This window comes from Benincasa hispida, chromosome 6 (assembly GCF_027475165.1).
Source record: "Benincasa hispida cultivar pf3 chromosome 6, pf3_genome.v1.1, whole genome shotgun sequence".
Lineage (NCBI taxonomy): Eukaryota > Viridiplantae > Streptophyta > Magnoliopsida > Cucurbitales > Cucurbitaceae > Benincasa > Benincasa hispida.
The window spans coordinates 42,029,637-42,048,592 of NC_143483.1; the positions used below are offsets into that span (position 1 = coordinate 42,029,637).

Consider the following 18,956-nt stretch of genomic DNA (forward strand, 5'->3'; position numbering starts at 1 on the left):
GAGTTCAAGTTGGGTGTGGTGATGCCAATGATTTCATTAGAGAAAAGCTAGGTGTGGTGAAATTGACGATGAGACTTCATGAAGTATTTAAGCTAAAAAAGACAGTTATTTAGGGTCAACAAGTAATTTTAAGATTTTAGAGTCTTGTACATATTATAATCACCAATTTTGTTTATCTTTGTAAGTTGGAATATAACTTAAGGAACGAATAGTTATATTAATTTTGTTGAAGTGAATTGGTTATTGTTATGTTTATTGAAAGTTGTGTATACAAATATCTTACTACTTTTATTATATCAATATGACTATTTGTTAGTCAACCTTCTTCGATGTCGATCGGTACCCTTGTAATGTCGGTTTTCGACTGACATTATAGCCTAGTTTTATACTAGTGATAACAACTTTATATATTAAATTGAATATTATTTTTTAATTAATGAAATCTTTTACCGACATTTCCATATGTTGCAAAAGATACTTGCAACGATCATTAATCCACATTTAGTAATAATCTTGTTGCTAAAACTTAACTTTTATAGAGATGAATTTTCAATGTCACTTATAACACAAATAGCGAAAAAACATATGTTGCTAAGAGTACACTTTTAGTAATGCATTAGCATCAGTAAAAGTCACGTTTTAGCAGTGTAGTGAGTATGTTATTAAAACTTTCGACTATGCGACTACCATGACATTTACAGCAACACACCTCTATGCGTTGCTAATACTTTTAGCGACGTTTTTTGTTTTTACCAACGTGTTTTACTCGTCACTAAAAACTATTTTTCTTGTAGTGACTATTTCCTATCGTTTTTATTATTTAACATTCATCATTTTTTTTTGCTATAGTGTGTACTATTTCTTTTTCTAACTAAAATAGTTTACACATCAAACACATATTATTATAGCCAAAACTAAAATAATTTACATTCCAAACCTAAATTATTATAACCCAATTATCTATGACTATAATAACTCATTCTTTATCCCACACGTCTCCTAAAAAACTAAATTAAAGTCAAATTTAACTTAATAATTAAAAGAAAACTAAAATAAAAGCAGTAAAGGGGAACTACCAATTAAAAAAAAGTAATAGTTGAGTCCATTCTAAACTCAAACTATTGTGGATAAGATTTTTTATTTTTCTTTTCCATTTTCTTAAAGAAAAAAAGAAAAATCGGCAAACTCCCATCCTCCACTGCGCCCTTCCACAGCTCAAAGCTATGGCTGGGCTCTCCGGCAGATTCCCTTTCAAACCTCTCTTATCTCAATCCACCACCGCCACCACCACCTCCGCCGCCGCCGCAACTTCCTCCTCCTCCGCTACTCCCTTCCGAACCTCAATTCGCCCTCTACCCCTCTCCTCCTCTAAAGCTAATGCCTTCAAATTCCGCCTTCGCAAATCCAACTCTCTCCGTCTCGTCGTCTCCTTTCCCGTCTCCTCTCCAATTCGTACATCTGTATTTTCTCGATATGGCGGCGCTCCTCGATCTTCAGGACCGGCTGATTCTAAGCGCTCTGACGATGAATTTGGTCTCGATGTTTCCGCCATCAGGTTTGTGCCTTATACTTGCAAGCTTTACGTGTATGATGAATGAATTTTGTTTTTGATTTGGAGTTCTTATTTGTTTGATTTTGTTTTTGTGATTGATTTGTATAGGTCGAATAATGTGAGACTTATCGATGCTCAACAGAACATGGTAGGTGTTTTGTTCTGTCTGGATGGTTTGTGCTTGGGGAAACCAAATTTTTTGTCTTTTTTCTTTTTTGGTTTCCTTTTGCTACAATACAATGCTTGTATGTAGGCGTGGAAGTTTGAAAAGCTCTTCTTGTAATGAATAGGTTGGAATCGTGTCGAAGGCCCAGGCCATTCAAATGGCTGAAGACGCTGAACTTGATTTGGTATGTCTTCTTGTGCCTTATGTTGTTAAAATTATTGTTTTTCTATGAATTCCAAAGAACCTTACTCCAAACTTTAATGGTCTTGTGAAGGAAAATTGTATAGTTCATATTTCTTTTGAAACAATGAAATCTAGAATGTGCTTTTATAGCTTAAGCTTGATGAGTTGATGTTAGTTTTAAATCTCTCTCTCTCTCTCTCTCTCTCTCTCTCTATCTATCTATCTATCTATATATATATATATATATTTTCACTTTTTGCGGATTTGATGCCACTTGGGTTTTGGTTTTTAACTTCAGTAAACTGTTCTCTATATTAAACAGAGCTTGAAATTAAAAGCTTATAATAATTATCGAAAAATGATAGTTAAAACTTATAAGTAACATTTCATCCATAACTGGAAAAATCGCCGAATGGGAATTGTTGTCATTTCACAGTTGTGTATTAGCCCAAATTTACTGTCTGCTCCGATATAAAATTGAAATTTTAAAGAGGATCTCGCACAGAATACACAGAGGTCAAGCACGATATTGTAACAACATAAGATAACAGTCAAATCAACTAACATAATAACAAATAATAAATGTAGAGTTAGAGAGACACAAAGATTGGTTACCTAGTTCGGTACAATGTCACCTGTTTCTGAGGGTTGTATGCTCGGTAGAAAGAAATTTCACTAGATAAAGAGTTAAGCAATCACATGAATGACTTAACTGGTAGACTCTCTTTTCAGCACCTCATGTAGAGCCTCTTCAGTTTCACCTTAGGCTCCTCCAAAGTTTGAGCTCCCTTCACTTCAACACACAAACTCCTTTCAAGCTTCAAATGAGATTCCCTCAATAAAACATTGAAATACTTATCACGAGTTCTCACTTACTCCCTAAGTGATTTGCTACACTCACAATAATCCAGCCTAGTTTGATCGACTGCTGGTAACATCCTCAATAGCAAAATATATAAAGTTCAATAATAGTACTAAAAGTTTAGGCATAGACAACCTCTAAATTTAAAACTATCAGAGCACACACTTTCTTTTAAACAAAAGAGTCAACGCTAAACAGAAACAAATGAGAACAACATAGCTCATCGGAACATCCTTGAAAAGGCCTTGAAGGAAAGAAAGTATTCTCTGCAAGAATAAGTAAACAAATCAGTGAATCCACATGAAAAACTGCAATCAATAAGGAAAAAATCTCAAGCAGAATCTACAAGAGAGAATGCTTAACCAAGAGCAGCACATATTACACAACATGTTGCTCAAATTTTGCCTGTAACAAAAACAAGCAAACATACTGCCGTAACAAAAGTTGTAATTAACTTCCATATGGCGTAAACTGGCAAAGAAAATTCTACTTGTCAACACAAGACTTGGATAAATGCTGGATTACGATTAAAAACTTCAGTCGACCTTTCATTCATAACAAAATACTTTTTTCAGCAATCAACAATTTAGTTGTACTTCTCAACTTGGATAAAGAAGGTCGTGGGCTAATATTTTTCTGGAATCCAGATATTTTTGTTGCTTTGTGTAGGATTTAGCTAATTATCCATTCCATTCAGGTTGTATTATCCCCTGATGCAGATCCTCCAGTTGTCAGAATAATGGATTACAAGTATGCCACTTTCTTTCTCTGTTCCCCCTACTCCTTCTATGCTTGTGGAAAAGGTTGTATTTGCTCAAGTCCAATGCCAATGTGGTTAACTTTAATGATTATACAAGTTCTTATGATAAACATGTTGTGGTGGTTTAATTTTTAATTAATACTCTACTTATTTAAATGTTTCCTAGAAAGTAATATATGAAAATTCAATAGATGGAAATATGGTACAGTAAAATGGAGAAATAATGAAAAATAGGATGATTGTTATATTTCACTGGGAAAATTAAAAGGCCACGTTTGATTTTCCTTATTATATTTTTGTTACTTTTATGTTGAGATTTTCCTTTTTCCGTCTTTGTTTCTCAGTAAATATAGGTATGAACTGCAAAAGAAGAAAAGAGGACAACAGAAGAAAAGTGCTGGTGAATCTCTTTCTTAATAGTGTTTGCATATTTTATTTGGTTCACAAATATTTCAGATTTGAGGAAAGATACTGACAGAGTGTGGTTTTGAATGTTAGCAACTCGCATGGATTTGAAAGAGCTTAAAATGGGGTAACACATTCCTTCATTGCTTTTCTCTTTGGAGGTTTCCTTTCTTTTATTCTTCTTCTCAACCTAAAGCCACTTGAACTTGTGACTTCTAAGATTAATAATCAATCTGCGAAGCAAAGAGACACGAGAGGCTTTTGTTCCTTTCTTTTTCGGCTATTTCAGAAACAACTCTGCACATGTTCCTTTTCTCAATCCCAACCTTCTGGTTGCTATATTATTATTTGCACAGTTATAACATTGACCAACATGATTACTCTGTCCGTTTGAGAGCTGCACAAAAGTTTTTGAAAGATGGAGACAAGGTTTCTTCTCAAATCTTCTATATTTTCTATCTTCTGTTCATGCATCCAGATATATTGTTATAGTTTTGTCTGAGTCACTTTGGAAATATTGTAGGTTAAAGTTATAGTGAACCTGAAAGGTCGTGAAAATGAGTTCAGAAACATAGCAATTGAGCTCATCAGACGTTTCCAGGAAGAAATTGGGGAGGTATTCATGCTATCAATTTAGTGCCACCTTCAATATCTGTTCATCATGGCAATACGAAAAACATGATTTTCCATCATTGTGGTCTTGTTACTCAACAAGATGCTCCATATTGTTTCAAGTGAAAATTGAAAGTGTAACTTTAGGCGCTCGGTTGAACGATTTTTGTCTGATTCATTACCCCATGAAAAACGATTAGTACCTTCAGGAAGAACAACTTCTAAACCTGTTTAATTTAACCTCTTTCTTAATAATTATGGCCTGTGAGTTTCCAGGCTGCTTTGGCTTCCCCCAGCTAATCTTAGGAGACACTCTGCCTAACCTACAATATCCAAAATAGGCAATTCATGAAATTTTCGTTTTGTGGATAGGTGGCTAAAATGGGGTTTAGACCACCTATTTTTCTAAATACTATTACTTTATTCTTTTATTTTTATTAATTCATTTTAACCAGGCTTTGATTGAGATAAATTAAAGAAATACATGAGAGAAATCAGTAAACCAAGGAGAGCCCAAGTAATGTAAGGAGCTCCAGTCAAGGAAGATAAGGCCTAATGAATAATTAAAAATCTTTATACACGAGAGGAGAAGCTTTTTATTTCTTTCTCCCAAAGATTTCACACAAAGACATGCACACGGCATGGCGCCCCTTTCACTGGGGGAGGGGGGAAATGAATTCCTCTGGCATGGAACTCCAACTTCTCGGCGAACCCAAGCTGAAAGTTCGAACGTATTTGACTTGTCACATTAGGCCAAGCTATGGTTGTTTAATAGAACTATTTTTGAAGAATGCTTGGTACCTAGAACATTTTGATCCTGTTGCTTGTTTTGTCATGTTTTTCTTTTTTTCCCTTTTGGGTCTTGCTAATCTCTTCTTTTTATTTGCTGAATGTAAATCTGATGCCATATTTGTGCTTCTGGTTAATACTTGAAACAAACTCAATATAACTTCTGTTTATTAATCTCTCTTACCCATTGACAGCTTGCAACTGAAGAGGCCAAAAACTTCAGAGACAGGAATATATTTATTGTTCTAGTTCCTAACAAGGCTGTTCTACAGAAGGCTCAAGAACAACCCCCCAAGAAAAAAGATAAACCTGCAGTTAATGAAGTGTCTGCTGGTGTTTAAGCTCAGGAAGCGTCGAGCTTTAGCCAAAAATAGAAAGGGTTAGTCGCAACAATCTAAATCTTCTACCATAGAGAAATCTGAGAGATTAAATGTATAATATTTTGTTTAATCTTATGCACAAGAGTCCATCCTATTTTTTTAGTGGAATGTTTAGAAATCAGATGTGTTACTAATTCTTTTGAAAACATCAATTCATATAAGCATAAGCATAGTTTTTAGTGCCTCGGTGGATGGTGAATCGATTTGGACTTACTGTATCATAGGTTGGTCGAGTGATTATTAAAGGCCAAGAAAATAGAAATAATAAATGACTTAGAGAGAATAGATTCAAGTTATGGTACCTACTAACTTAAAAATTAATATCCTAGTTTTATTAGTAGTCAAATGTAGAAGGGTGAGGTAGTTGTCACAGACAAACAATGTGTGTACTGGGCTTAAACACTCACATATGTCAAAAAGGAAAAAAAATGAACAAAATTTTTCCAACTAGGCATTCTACTTTTTTAGAGACATTATCATTGAAAAATGACTTTAAAATGATTGTAGTATAAAAACATATTTGTTACTAATAGAATCATTTTGTATGTACAAAGTAAAGTATTTCAAACATATAAATATAGAATGAAGTGTGAGCTAAAAAATTATCTTTTGTTATGCTCCCTGAATTTTATTCAAATGTGCCTAAATTTTATAGTACAATCTTCTTAAATACTTTTGAGATTGCATAGGGGGGTCTCTTTATTCCTTTGTGTAATCGGCTCACAATTTGGCTCGTTACCTAACCCTCAAAGCTGTTTTTTTTTCTTTATGAACATGTGAGCCTGATGGGCTTTATGGGCTTCAGTCCAACGTCAGATTAGCCCAAGTCAGCTCATAACAAACTTACATAAGAATTTTTTTTCAAGTACCATCAAACTTGGGAAGATTATTCGATACATTGGCTTCACAAATTGGGAGAAAATGTTATTTGGCCTTAGTTTTCAAAATAAGATTTTATAACCCTTTTCAAACTTTTCTTCCTTTCTCCTGCTCTTTTTTCTATTGTCTTCTTTCTCTAGATCCATTCTCTATATTTTATATCTGTCATCGACAACACTCGTTTTTCTGTATTTTTCCTTGACGATGGCAACAACAATGTGCGACGATTGCTGGCATCGAACATAGTTTTTCCAGACTCCAATCGAACAAGTACAAAAGGTAAAAATGAGAAAGTGATCACAAATCTGAGAATAACTAAAAAATGAGCCAGAACTAAAGTAAAAACTAGAAAGTAAACTAGAATAAAAGACAAAAGTAAGCTAGAACTAGAATTAGAATGGGAGCGAAAAAAGAAATCTAATAAAAGAATGGATGACACCAGCAAAAACCTTATTTTGAAAAACCGATCAAATTTCATTTTTCAACTTGGAAGTTAAAAGATATTTGCGCGCTCCATTTCGGTTATTTTCTCCCGGGAATGTCAGTCGCTAATGGCCGGAGCCAAATTCCGGCGGCAAGCGGAGGAATCGATGATCAGTCACTCAAACTCGCCGTAGCCATTTCTCTTCTCCGCTCCAAGGCCATTCAGAATCAGCAGCGCCAGAATCCTCCTACCGTTTCCAGTCCTCCTTCTTCCGATTCCGACGCTCTCCGATGGAAGCGAAAGGTCTCTGTATATGCTTTATCTTGTTTATTTTTGTTTTCGTTCTCTATTGGCGTGGTCTAACTGAAGATCAGTGGAAGTTTTAGGCTAAGGAGCGGAAGCAAGAGCTCATTAGGCTTAGAGAAGTTCTGAAGCAAGCTGAAGGTACGTCTGTGTGTACTAATCTCCTCGTCTTCCTTACTTCTGTCTTCGGAACTTATTAGGTTCGTTTATGATGATTTAGCTGTAGATGCATCGCATGATGATTTGCTTTCCCAAAACGCTACTTGCAAGTGCTTTTTCTTTGATAATATGGGGAAATTGAACCCTAAGCGGCTCGAAGATGGTACTGATAACAGGTTTAATGACGTTTTACGCCGGAGATTTCTCAGACAAGGTAATTTCCTCTCCTTTTTCGTTCTCATTTGCCTTTTTTTTTCAATTCAATATTTTGATATTGTTTCAAAAATTGCCGAAATAGTGCGTTATAGGGAACGGGGGAGAAAGGCAGACAACGCTGTCCATCGGAAGCGACTTTTAGGTAAGTTATGGCTTGATAGAGGCATTGCTCCTTTAAAACATGATTTGTTAAATGCCATTTTCAGCGATGACTTCAGTAATCGATTTTATTAACATCAAAGCGTATTTCAAAAGTAATTCTTACTTTCATGAAAGCTTAGGATCAAAACGGCGTTTAACCTAAAAATTTTTTCTGTTTAACATATATTATGGGATTTTAGTTACTCTAGGATCATGCATGAGTGTCTGTCTCTTTCGCTCAACTTTTTATTTTGTTCTTTTCTATTTGAATTTCAGACTTCAATGAAGATGATGAAGTTGAGCGTCTCCAAGCTTCAGTTGATTTTCTTGTAGAGCTTTGCGACACTTATTCTCCAGTATGAGAGTAGCATTTCTGGATTTAATTTTGTTATTCTGGTTTTTCCACGTTAAACAACAATTAGAGCTTCTGTCCTCGTTACTCGTATACGCTCATAAAATTGTTTGTTTCTAGATTTATTCTGCACAATGCATCATTTTCTTGGTTTTATTTATTTATGCTATTCTATACAGGTCGGGGAGGCCAACTTTAAAAATTGGGCTCATCAAGCCGTTGATTTCATTCTAGGTGATGATTTATATATATATTTCTTAGTACAACAAATGTGAAATATGAAGATGTGAACCTTTAATTTTGAAGGAATGTATGCTAATTTCCTATGTTCAGATTAGCTAGATGATGATTCATTTGATTGCCATATCATTGTTTGGTCTTTTAGTTAATTAGTTATATATTTTGACGCAATTTTTAGGATTTGATGGATTTATGAATCAAAGCAAGTAGTGGATGCCGTGGTTAATTAGAAAATCATATTTACAGCTCAAATACATGATTCACTCTAGCAATACACTATATTCTAATGTATTAGTTGTGAGTTCTTGGGTATTGTATGACACTTGAATTAAATGTTATTGTTTTCCTGAAGCTTCATTGAAGGATCTTCTACCAAAGGGAAGGAACATGGAGCTTATTGAAGGAATTATTAGCAGCTTGATAATGCGTTTAGTCAGAAAGATGGGTTCTCCTGTGAAAGATGGTAAATTCGTTTACTTCTCTGTTACATCACATTGTCACTACAACGTAGGATCGCTTCATAATGTATTCACTATTCAGATTGTGTCATTGACGCGAACATGAATTTTCTTTGCATTCTTTTTCTCAATAATAGTGCCGTTTGGTAAATTCATCCTTCTCTTTTAATACTTTCTTGCTTTCACTTGCTCTCAATTCAGAACTAGGAGACTCTGTCTCCGATATCCGATTTTATACGCAGCAGTTAATCCGTGAGCTTGGACGCGAGACATACATCGGTCAACGTGCAATAGTTTATGTGTCTCAAAGAATTTCTGCAGCGGGAGAGAGTTTGCTCTTCATGGATCCGTTCGATGACAATTATCCCAGCTTACATGAATGCTTGTTCATAATGTAAGTACTCTGACAATTTTTTCTAAATTTTTTTCTGCTATTGGGCCCTTGTATATAGTTCATATTCAGCTTAATTGTCCTGTTTTCCGATGGCAAAGTCATGTTCTTCATTTATAGTTCGAGGATAACTTAGAAGTAGAGAAATGTAACTATCAAAAAGTAAATTTTAATAGTTTTCGTTTGTATACCCCACGAAGTTAGCAAACATAAAATTTAGTACCAATTGTTAGCTGAACTTCATTATCACAAGTTATGTAACTTCATTTTATATAAGAAATCCAGCTTTAGTTGAGGAAAGTGAAAGAATGAACAAGGTCATACAAAAGACCAATCCCACAAAAACTTCAACAACCTAAAAGAACGGAACTTCAATCTAAAAAATAATAATACTAACGTATTGAATTTAATGAGAACCACCTTAAAAGTATTTGTTTGTTTCATGTTAAGAAAATGCGTTCAATATCACCGGGAGGTTCCATCCATAGAACCAATTTGATTGCCAAACCTCTAATAGATTTGTTATTGAATAGACTGCCCTGATCACACCATGACTTGGAGCATTTAAATGGTAACAGGATTCAACTTATTGAGTTTATGACATCGGACTACTTGCAGATGTGGTCAAAGGATGAAAACTTCGACAGGCGTAAGCATTCTTATTGCCATAGTTGTCTGTCTATTCAATACTTCAAAATTATTTGTAGGAAACATGTTTTTGGTTTAAGTATCGCAGATTTTATTATTATTATTATTTATTATTTATTTTTTTTAAATTAGTTTTTTAATTTTTATTTTTGCCTAGTCTTGTAGTCGAATCTGGAAATGACAATTACCAAATTGCAGTGCTCTTTGAAGAGTGGATGATATCCATTCTACACGCAAAAAAAGCTTTAGAACTCTTGGAAAGCAGAAATGGGCTTTACGTACTATACATGGACCGTGTCACCAGTGAGTTGGCTAATCAAATAAGCAATATTCGGAGACTCAGGGAGCTCAAGCCAGACATTGTAGACGACCTAATTAATTGATTTAAAGCTAGCCAATCCAGGTTTGTAAAGCTGTTCTCCTGTAACTTTTTCGTTAAGTCCGTGCATATACAATAAAAAAAAAAAAAAAAAAAAAAAAGTGAGGATTACCCATTACTCAACATTGACAACTGAAAATTTTGGGATAAAACACCTCCACTATATTCAAACTTTCACTGTTTATTCATTCATTTGACTAAGAACATTGCCACTGCTAAATAGAAGTTCATCCAAGTCCCACCTATTACATGATCTTTATAGCCTTGGGAGGTAACTACCATGGGTTGGCGGTGAAAAAAATAAAGAGCTTAAAGAGAATGGTGACTACTTGAAATTTAGGATTATTATTCTACAAGTTTTTTATTTTTATTTTATTTTTTATTTTTTTTTGGTGCAATAAATATAGTTGACCCATGAAAATGGATGAGGTGCATGTTAGTTCACATTGAATATAAACATAACAATAATTGTTGGAGTTGGGGTTCGAATGAACAATCAACCGTCATAGAACCAAAACCATTTGATTAAATATAAACATAATAAAATACAAGTTAAAGTACAAATAAGTCATTAGACTTTGAAGTTTGTATCTATTTGGTCTTTTTAACTTTCAAAATTACACATGTTGTTCCTAACATTTTGAAGTACTTATAATTCATAGATCCACTTGATATACGATTGAAACTTTTGTATTTTGTTAGACATAAAAATTTAAATTTATAATCTATTAGATAAACTAACAAAATCGAAAATTTATGAACTTATTACATATTTTTAAAAATTCATGGACCAAGTGGACACAAATCTGAAAGTTATAGTTCAACCTAAAAAAATTCATACACCCAAACTTCAACTATCCAGCCCCCCGGTAGGTATAAAAAGTTCAAATGCATCCAAACCAAAGCTTTAAATCAAAGATGTTTAGACTAGTGATATTGATGGAGAAAAATAAGAGTTTCAGAGGAATATAGAAAAATGGTTCAATAAGCTTGGAAACAATAACATGAACAGATGTACAAGGTTAAACCTGAAACCCTATATGCTGTGAACTAAAAGTTATACAAATCTTGTGCCACATCAATCCACCATACAAGTTCAAAAGAAAATACAGGATTGTAACTATCATGAAACAGAACAATTAAGAACTGTACAACTTAGGAAAACAACACTAATCTTGGTTTTTAAGTGCAGTGATACATATAGCATTCGGAGAGCATCAACCCTGCATTTGACTGTCCTCCATCAAATTCGGAAAATATCAGTTTGGAATCTCTCATCATACAACCTCCAATGGCCATACCTCTCCGTGTGAAAGACCGACCTCGGAATATAGAAATTGGGTTTCCTAATCTCCAAATTTTCCATACTTGATGTAGCATTCGCTATATCACGGCTTGTCAAGTTCACACACCCAAACAGATCCAAGAACTTGAGTTTAGGACACCCTTCACAGATCAAACTTAGAGCTTTAGCAGATAGTTTAGAGAAACCAAGTTCAAGGTGCTCTAAGTTGGGCATGAATTTTGAAATAGCTGCAGCTTCTGAATCCACATCTTGAGGGCATGAATTTAGATAATTGTCAGGGACAATTCCTTTGTGTTGGGAAGGATCTAGATTGTTGAAAAAGTTTCTTTTTATAGTCTTGATATTTGGACAATGCTTGCCAATTAACGCCAATGATATGTTCGAGATTTCGTGACAGTAGCTGATATCTACTTCCCGGAGCTTTTGGCAACCAAGAGCAATCTTAGCCATTGATCTATCAGTAACGTTGGCACAGCTCTTGATGGAAAGAACCTCAAGATTTGGACACCTAAAATGTGAATAAGTTGAATACCGTCAATCTTAGCCAACCAATAATTTGATTTTCTTTTTCCCCTTTTTGATAATCCCTAGTGTCCATGTCAGCTTACGTATCTCAGCTAATCTCAATGCTTGATTCTATAGGCACTGTTGTTTCAAAGCCCAAACTCGTGACCTAATTAACTATTTAGATTTAGAATTTGTATGAATCGACTTAAATACTTAAAAATATATTATTTTCCTCTTAAAAAACATATTTTAAGCACTTAAAAAGTCGATCCATACATACTCTTAGAAATTGCTCTTTTTGCAACTGGAATAGTCCATGGTGGATCGACCCATTGCAATTTTGTTAAATTGCAAATTTAGTTTTTAGGGTTTGGAGAAACTTAGAATTTAGTCTCTATGGTTTATACTTAGAATTTAGTTATGTAGGGGATATTTATGAGGTTTTATTAAACCAAGAGAATTAAGTTCTAACTTTTAAAATCATAGGACTAATTCTAACTATCTCAAAACTATAAACCTTAAAATTTTAATAGCCAAATTTTTATAAAGAATATCACTTATGTGAACATAAAACCCAAAAGTTGTTCATTAAAACACCAATAACTATACTTCTCCATATCCAATTAACAAGAAAAGAATTAACCAACAGAATAAAGAAAATGATGTTTCCAAAACAAGAAATCCTTTCAATATGGTACAATACCTAGCCAATTAGAATTTCCACATTCATCCCATCCCATCCCAAAACCCCATCTTGAATGAGGAATCCAACAATTTTTATTCTAAAAAACTGCACATTGATTAGTGAAAACAGATGCAAAGATCAAGTGATAGAACTTAATTAATTTAATCAGAAAATTCACAAGCAAAGTAATTGCTAAATAGAAAATATGGGAAAAATGAGATCCTTTACCCTAATCAAACAATAAAGCTCCATTTTTTTTCCCAACAAGTAAGATAAATAAATCTAATCTAATTTAAAAGGAAAAAGGAAAAGAAAAAAAGTAAATTTAATTACCCTTGAGCGACGAAATCGAGAGATGAATCGGAGCAGTGTCTGATCCGAATAAGGGAAAGAGATCGAAGGCTCCAATGGACGGCAGATCGGAGCATGGAGTCGATTTTGGTCTCGAACTCCGGCGACCACCAGGCCGGAGACTCGGTGGGGGTCGACTCGAACCTGGGTTCGAGATCGAAGTGAGAGAAGAGAGAAGGGTCGGTGGCGGCGCGGTGCCAGAGCTTGCAAACGAGCATGGGGCCGCGCCACCGCTGCTCGATGGTTAGCCGAGAAAGGATGTTGGTTAGGCACTCGTGAGTCAGCTCCGCCCATGATGACGACTCCGATAACGGCTCTGCCATTTCCTGGGTGGCTAGAAAAATTTTAGGAATACAGAGAGATGGGGAGTGGAGGATGAAAATATGATAATAAAAGAGTTTTTATTCTTTTTTCTTTATTTTTCTTCAGTTTTTACTTTTTTTTTGTCCCTTGATAAGATGCGCGCCATACAAGAAACCATAATACGCCATTTGGCGTGAGAACGGAGATTGGGCTTTTGAAAATGTCCATTTTGGTATGTATTTTTTATTTTGGTTTATTTTAATTTTTATATTTTAAATACTTCCATCTTTATCTTTATACTTTAATCTTAATTCGTCACTTTTAGAAGTATGGTGATCAACACAGACATTTTGAAAGTACTAGAAGAAACACGTACACAAATCTTGTAGTTTTATATAAACTAGATTTTATTATGTGTTCAGCATGTAGTTTAGTCTCATTTAAAAGAAATTTATAATAAAATTTATAAGTTACGTATATGATTAATAATTAACATATATATTATTTAAGTTTAAAATTTTAAAATATCATTTTTTTAATTCTAAAATTTTATTTGACATCTATTTTATTTTATTTCTTATTTTATTGTTTTAAGTTTTAAAAAACAATGACTAATTTTTAAATAAAACAATCATTAATTTTCAACCGATATCGTGAATATTAATTTAACTTTAATCAAGAGACACATTTGATCCCACTTTTTTCTTATTAAAGATAAAATAAATGTGAAAAAAGCACATAATAATAAACATAATGTCAAAATAATTATTTTTTTTTATTTTGCAGTTAGTTAAAATACAAATGCGTGAAACTATGTATAAATATAATATCATAAGATTCAGAGACACTTTCAGTTCAATTGAAAAAAACCATAATTACGTTGTTCATTACGTGACTTAGCAGATACAATGATAGCAACATTTACAAAATTAAAATAAATAAATGTGAAAAAAAAAGAGATATACCATGAATAATTATATTGCCACCAAACAAAAATAATCATTTTTTACTTTCTAGCAAGTCAAAAAACAAATGCATGAGACTATATATAGAGAATGTGAGACATCTATTATTCTAATAGATCATTATTTATTTTATTATTTTATGTTTGTTTCATCAATTCATATTTCATGCATTTAATAATAAAAGAAAGATAAAAATATCTTTTTGGTATCTAAGATTTTTGTAATAGGTGCATTTGGTTCCTGAAGTTTCAAATTAGTCATTTTAGTCCTTAAGTTTTCAATAATAGATTTAAAAGGTCTTTTTTGTGAAGTTCGTCTTGAAGTAACTTTTATGGTTTGGGTTGGGTAATCCAAATCATACAAGACAGAAATGACATGAAGTCGAGTTCACGAGACAAAAGACACGAATGACACGAAGTTGAGTTCAATCAAACCGACCCGATTTTTATATTTTTAAAAATTTCAACCCAATCTAACTTAAAAAAAAAAAAAAAATATAACCCAACCTTTATGGTTTGAGTTGGGTAATCCGGATTGATCGGATTACTAGTTTTTAGACTCTGAAACGGCGGTACATAGAACGATAATGACACTGTTGGGAAAGCAACAACTAAAAACGACTAAAGCATGAGAGCTTTCTCAAAATAAAAAATAAGAGAGAAGATGAAGAATTTGACGAAATTAAAATCGAAGGATTGCCATTAAAGATTAAAGATTAAAGTGAAAGAAGATTTTGGAAGTTGATGCTTACCAGCCATCGGAGGATGGTTACGAGAGGTTGAGGAAGGTGGAAGGGATGAAAAGAGATGGAGTAGGTGGAAAACCCCTATACTAAAATACTAATATAAAACAATATATTTTGTCTAACTCATTTAAAATTTCCTTGTCACTATAGTCACTTAATTGCCACATTATTTTTCATGTTAGGTCAACTAATCGCAAGATGAATACATGACCTTTTAACATTATTTCTCAAACATGGATGACTAAAATATCTCTTTTGAGACTTTAAAAGATCAAATAAATCATAAACTCTAAAAATGTATTTTTATCCTAAAATAAAATATAAACAGCGCGATCAAGTTGATTTGGTTCACCTCAGTCTGACCTTTTGTTGTTATTATTATTATCATTGAGATAAAACATACTTTTATTATGTCTCAATTATTCACCTTTGAATTTCTCACAAGAAGTAAAAAAATAAATTAATAAAAAAAAAATCTCCCTTTATTTTAATCATTCACTGTAGAGTCAAATTAGATTTTTTTTTAAGGTTAAAATTAATTTTGGTCTCTTATTTTGAAGTTTGTTAAAATTTTAGTTCTAATATTTTTAATTATCTAATTTTATTATATGTTCAATAAATCTTAACTTAGGTCCTTCAAATTAAAATTTTGAAATTTATTAAATAATAATAATAATTTTACAAGAAGTTATAATATGTGAATATGTTTTCAAAATTTATAATCAAAATGTTAATAGATAACAAAAGTTAAAAGCAAGGACTATATTAAAGATTTATTGGAAGTACTATTCGCACCTGGAGAAATTTGTTTTGTGGACTTGAACTTGGTTTTTATATTAATTTCAATATAGCGAGTAAAATCTCCAATACATAATCTTTTGATGCGTTAAAATAAACTATAATCTTTAAGTTGGTTGATCTTCTTGGATGATCGGCCTTTGTTGATCGACCTTTAGTTCGCTTCTAGAAAAATGTATTTCGTGGAGTTAAACTTGTGTTGATGTAGATTTGATGTGGATGTAGTTCGATATTCTAATGCTTCATCCTCTGATTCTCCATCGGTTGAATATGTACATTTGATGTATCGAAGCAGAACGAGTGGATATCGAATCATCAGTTGAATGTGTATATTTGACGTATGGAAGCAGAGTGTGGATATCCTTGAAGTTGGAGTTTTGGTGGAGTTTTGGAAGAATGATTGTATCTCCAAAAGACTTCAGTTTTAAGTGTGGTCAACTTCTAGGAGAATGAATATTGAACTTGGAGTCTTTTAATTGTAGGATTCTTTTTTGATTCTATGGAGTCTAAAATTTCTGACCTCAAATGAAGATAACTTTTGTATTTATAGAGTTCTCGGATGGATTTTGTGGGCTTGGGCTTGGTTGGATCATGGAACTGGTCTCGAGACCCAATTAATTGGAATTTAGCCTAATTTGGCATTTGAGCCAAGTTAGGCTTTTTTTTGCTTAATTAGACTTTAATTCAAATTATAATATCAAATTAGACCAAATTAATTTTATTCAATATAATGAAAACATGTGACATTATCGGAATTTGTCAATTTATGTCTTCAATTTCAATTTGTGAAACATGTCAACTTTTAATTAGTCCCAAATTCAATTATTTGTAATCTTGTCATTAATTTGGTAAATGACGTGATAATTTGTGATTAGTACAAAATTTCTCATTCAAGAAATGTCCATTTTCAAGATTTATGCACATGAATGGGTGGGTGAATCTCGAAAAAGATAAAGTTTAAGTCAAAATACAAGGAATTTGTTCTTGATTTTGACATGTCAAATTAATCAAAATGTGAAATTAGTACATAGGTTTAGTTAAATTAATTCGGGATAAAGTTTAGAATTTAGCCAAAATTTAATTTAAAGTGAATTTGAGCTCTTATCCACCATTTAATTTGACTTCAATATTAAATTTTGGACTTGAGTATTTGAATTTGGGATAAAAAAAAAATTGGAATATGGCTATTTTTTTTTAAAAAAAAAAAATTTGAGATTTAATCCCACAATTTAATTTGAGTTGAAGATAAATTTGAATGATTTGAATTTGGAGTAAATTTTGGAATACGATCAAATTTTAATTTAAGGTCTTATCCATGATTTAATTTGTTCTAAGATAAAAGCTTAGACTTATAATTTGAATTTGAGATCAAATTTTTGATATGGCCAAAATTTTTTAGTGTGAGGTAGATTTGGGGTTTATCACCGTCCAAATTAAAATAAAATCTTAAATTTGGATAATTTGAATATTTTTTTTAATTAAACTTGGGATGAAACATGAAATATTTCCAATTTTTTTTTTCAATTTTGGGATAAGATTTCCTTTATTTGAAAAGATTTGCTCAAAAACCTAAATTAATTAGAATTTGAATTCATCCTATAAATTGGTAAAACCATACATATTTCATTCAATTAGGGAACTTTCTTTCCTTTTCACTAACAACTTTCGCATTTGTTTTTTTAATTGTAGGTAGCGCCGCATTTAAGTTCCAAATTAGACTTTGCAGAATGCACCCAAGTCAGATACTCCTTTCAGCTGCGTTTAAAGCAAAACTCTCTGCCGAAAGTTGCTTTAATATGATATTGAGAGGGAGACCCTACATACTTTATATGATATTGAGAGGGAGAGCAATTTAGGGTTTTGCCTTAATAGGTATATTGTTGTGAATTTGAGGAGTATAATGGTGTACAACGAAAACATGAATATATAGAAATATAATATAATAATAATATATAATAAAATAAATATAATATAATATATAAATATATAAAATAAATAAATAACAAAAAGTAAATAAAGTAACAAAAAATTGAATTTCTCTACTTTCTCCCTTTTTTTTTTTTTTTGGATTGATCACCTTGCCACTATTTATAGGGGAGGTGGATTATATGGACACTAATAGTATAATCTTGAGACACTTGGACAAGGTAATGGATAAGTAACAAATTGCCAATGGACACTAATAATGAGCATTTACATATTTATAATACTCTCTTTTAGATGCCCATTATATATGAAAATCCTAGAAGCAAAAAGAGCATATTTCATATAATCTGATACTCTTAAAAAGAATATTATAAAATCGTTGTCTTTGTATAATATCGTTGAAAGATTTTTACTAGACAAATCACATATTCTACGAATGTGCTGAGTTATTCATCTTGGTCATACACATTCTTGACTAACCTCGTGAATTGCAAGAATTCCAGCATGGTTTGAGAAAGTGGTTGTTATGGTTTGTTTCATTGATCGCCATGATATAAGAGTTCATCCACATGTGAACAAACCTTTTTCTAAAGAAGGTTCTGTCTAGGAGGGGTATCTAAGCCGACGGAGACGGAACACCTCCACCTGGGAACTAACCTAGAAGGTAAATTGGACAAATATTTTATCAGCATGCAATAAATGATTGATTTTATTAAAAACGTTTAATAAATGAAATCAAATATTGTTAAATTATTCAATATAAATGTTATATTGAGCAAATGTAAAAGGACTTAGATAAATCATTAGCTGGGTTTTAACTAAGTATAATAAAATCCTAAAAATATTAGAATACTTTAGTGGAAGGATGTTGGTATATGTGATATATCAAAATTCACCTCTCACATCCCTAAGAGTTCACACCGTGAGATTCATGCTTGGCTTCGTGTCATCTTAGGTGCGACTTCCCTTCGAAAAGTGTTTACATAGGTCAATAACAAGGTAAATAGGGAAAGTGTTCATAGTAAATGGGAGAGGGATGCGTGTCAACGTATCCTATAGTCTCCTCCATTA

The 18,956-nt window shown here is 32.6% G+C and overlaps 3 protein-coding genes across 9 annotated transcripts; 2 read left to right on the forward strand and 1 right to left on the reverse strand.

The window, feature by feature from the left end:
* Window positions 1–1,084: 1,084 nt before the first annotated feature.
* Window positions 1,085–5,893, forward strand: LOC120080548 (Translation initiation factor 3 protein). The gene is made up of 9 exons (XM_039035243.2): window positions 1,085–1,555; window positions 1,661–1,700; window positions 1,843–1,902; window positions 3,461–3,513; window positions 3,868–3,923; window positions 4,022–4,055; window positions 4,285–4,357; window positions 4,452–4,544; window positions 5,524–5,893. The coding sequence occupies exons 1-9, from the start codon at window positions 1,224–1,226 to the stop codon at window positions 5,668–5,670; spliced, it is 888 nt and encodes a 295-aa protein (XP_038891171.1). The 5' UTR covers window positions 1,085–1,223; the 3' UTR covers window positions 5,671–5,893.
* A 689-nt stretch (window positions 5,894–6,582) lies between these two features.
* On the forward strand, window positions 6,583–17,934 carry MPS1 (multipolar spindle 1). Of its 7 annotated transcripts, none has more exons than XM_039034546.2 (11): window positions 6,583–7,315; window positions 7,399–7,456; window positions 7,536–7,688; window positions 7,773–7,832; window positions 8,108–8,187; window positions 8,363–8,417; window positions 8,776–8,886; window positions 9,083–9,275; window positions 9,851–9,921; window positions 10,119–10,323; window positions 17,649–17,934. In XM_039034546.2, exons 1-10 carry the CDS (start codon window positions 7,127–7,129, stop codon window positions 10,301–10,303), a joined length of 1,155 nt encoding a protein of 384 aa, XP_038890474.2. In that variant the 5' UTR covers window positions 6,583–7,126; the 3' UTR covers window positions 10,304–10,323; window positions 17,649–17,934. The 7 variants fall into 7 exon arrangements, with proteins under 7 accessions (XP_038890474.2, XP_038890476.2, XP_038890475.2 ...); XM_039034548.2 differs by lacking the exon at window positions 17,649–17,934 and adding an exon at window positions 16,185–16,687; XM_039034547.2 differs by lacking the exon at window positions 17,649–17,934 and adding an exon at window positions 16,255–16,687.
* Window positions 11,206–13,646, reverse strand: SKIP1 (SKP1 interacting partner 1). The gene is made up of 2 exons (XM_039034551.2): window positions 13,131–13,646; window positions 11,206–12,113 (listed from the first exon to the last, which is right to left on the reverse strand). Exons 1-2 carry the CDS (start codon window positions 13,469–13,471, stop codon window positions 11,543–11,545), a joined length of 912 nt encoding a protein of 303 aa, XP_038890479.2. The 5' UTR covers window positions 13,472–13,646; the 3' UTR covers window positions 11,206–11,542.
* Window positions 17,935–18,956: the final 1,022 nt, after the last annotated feature.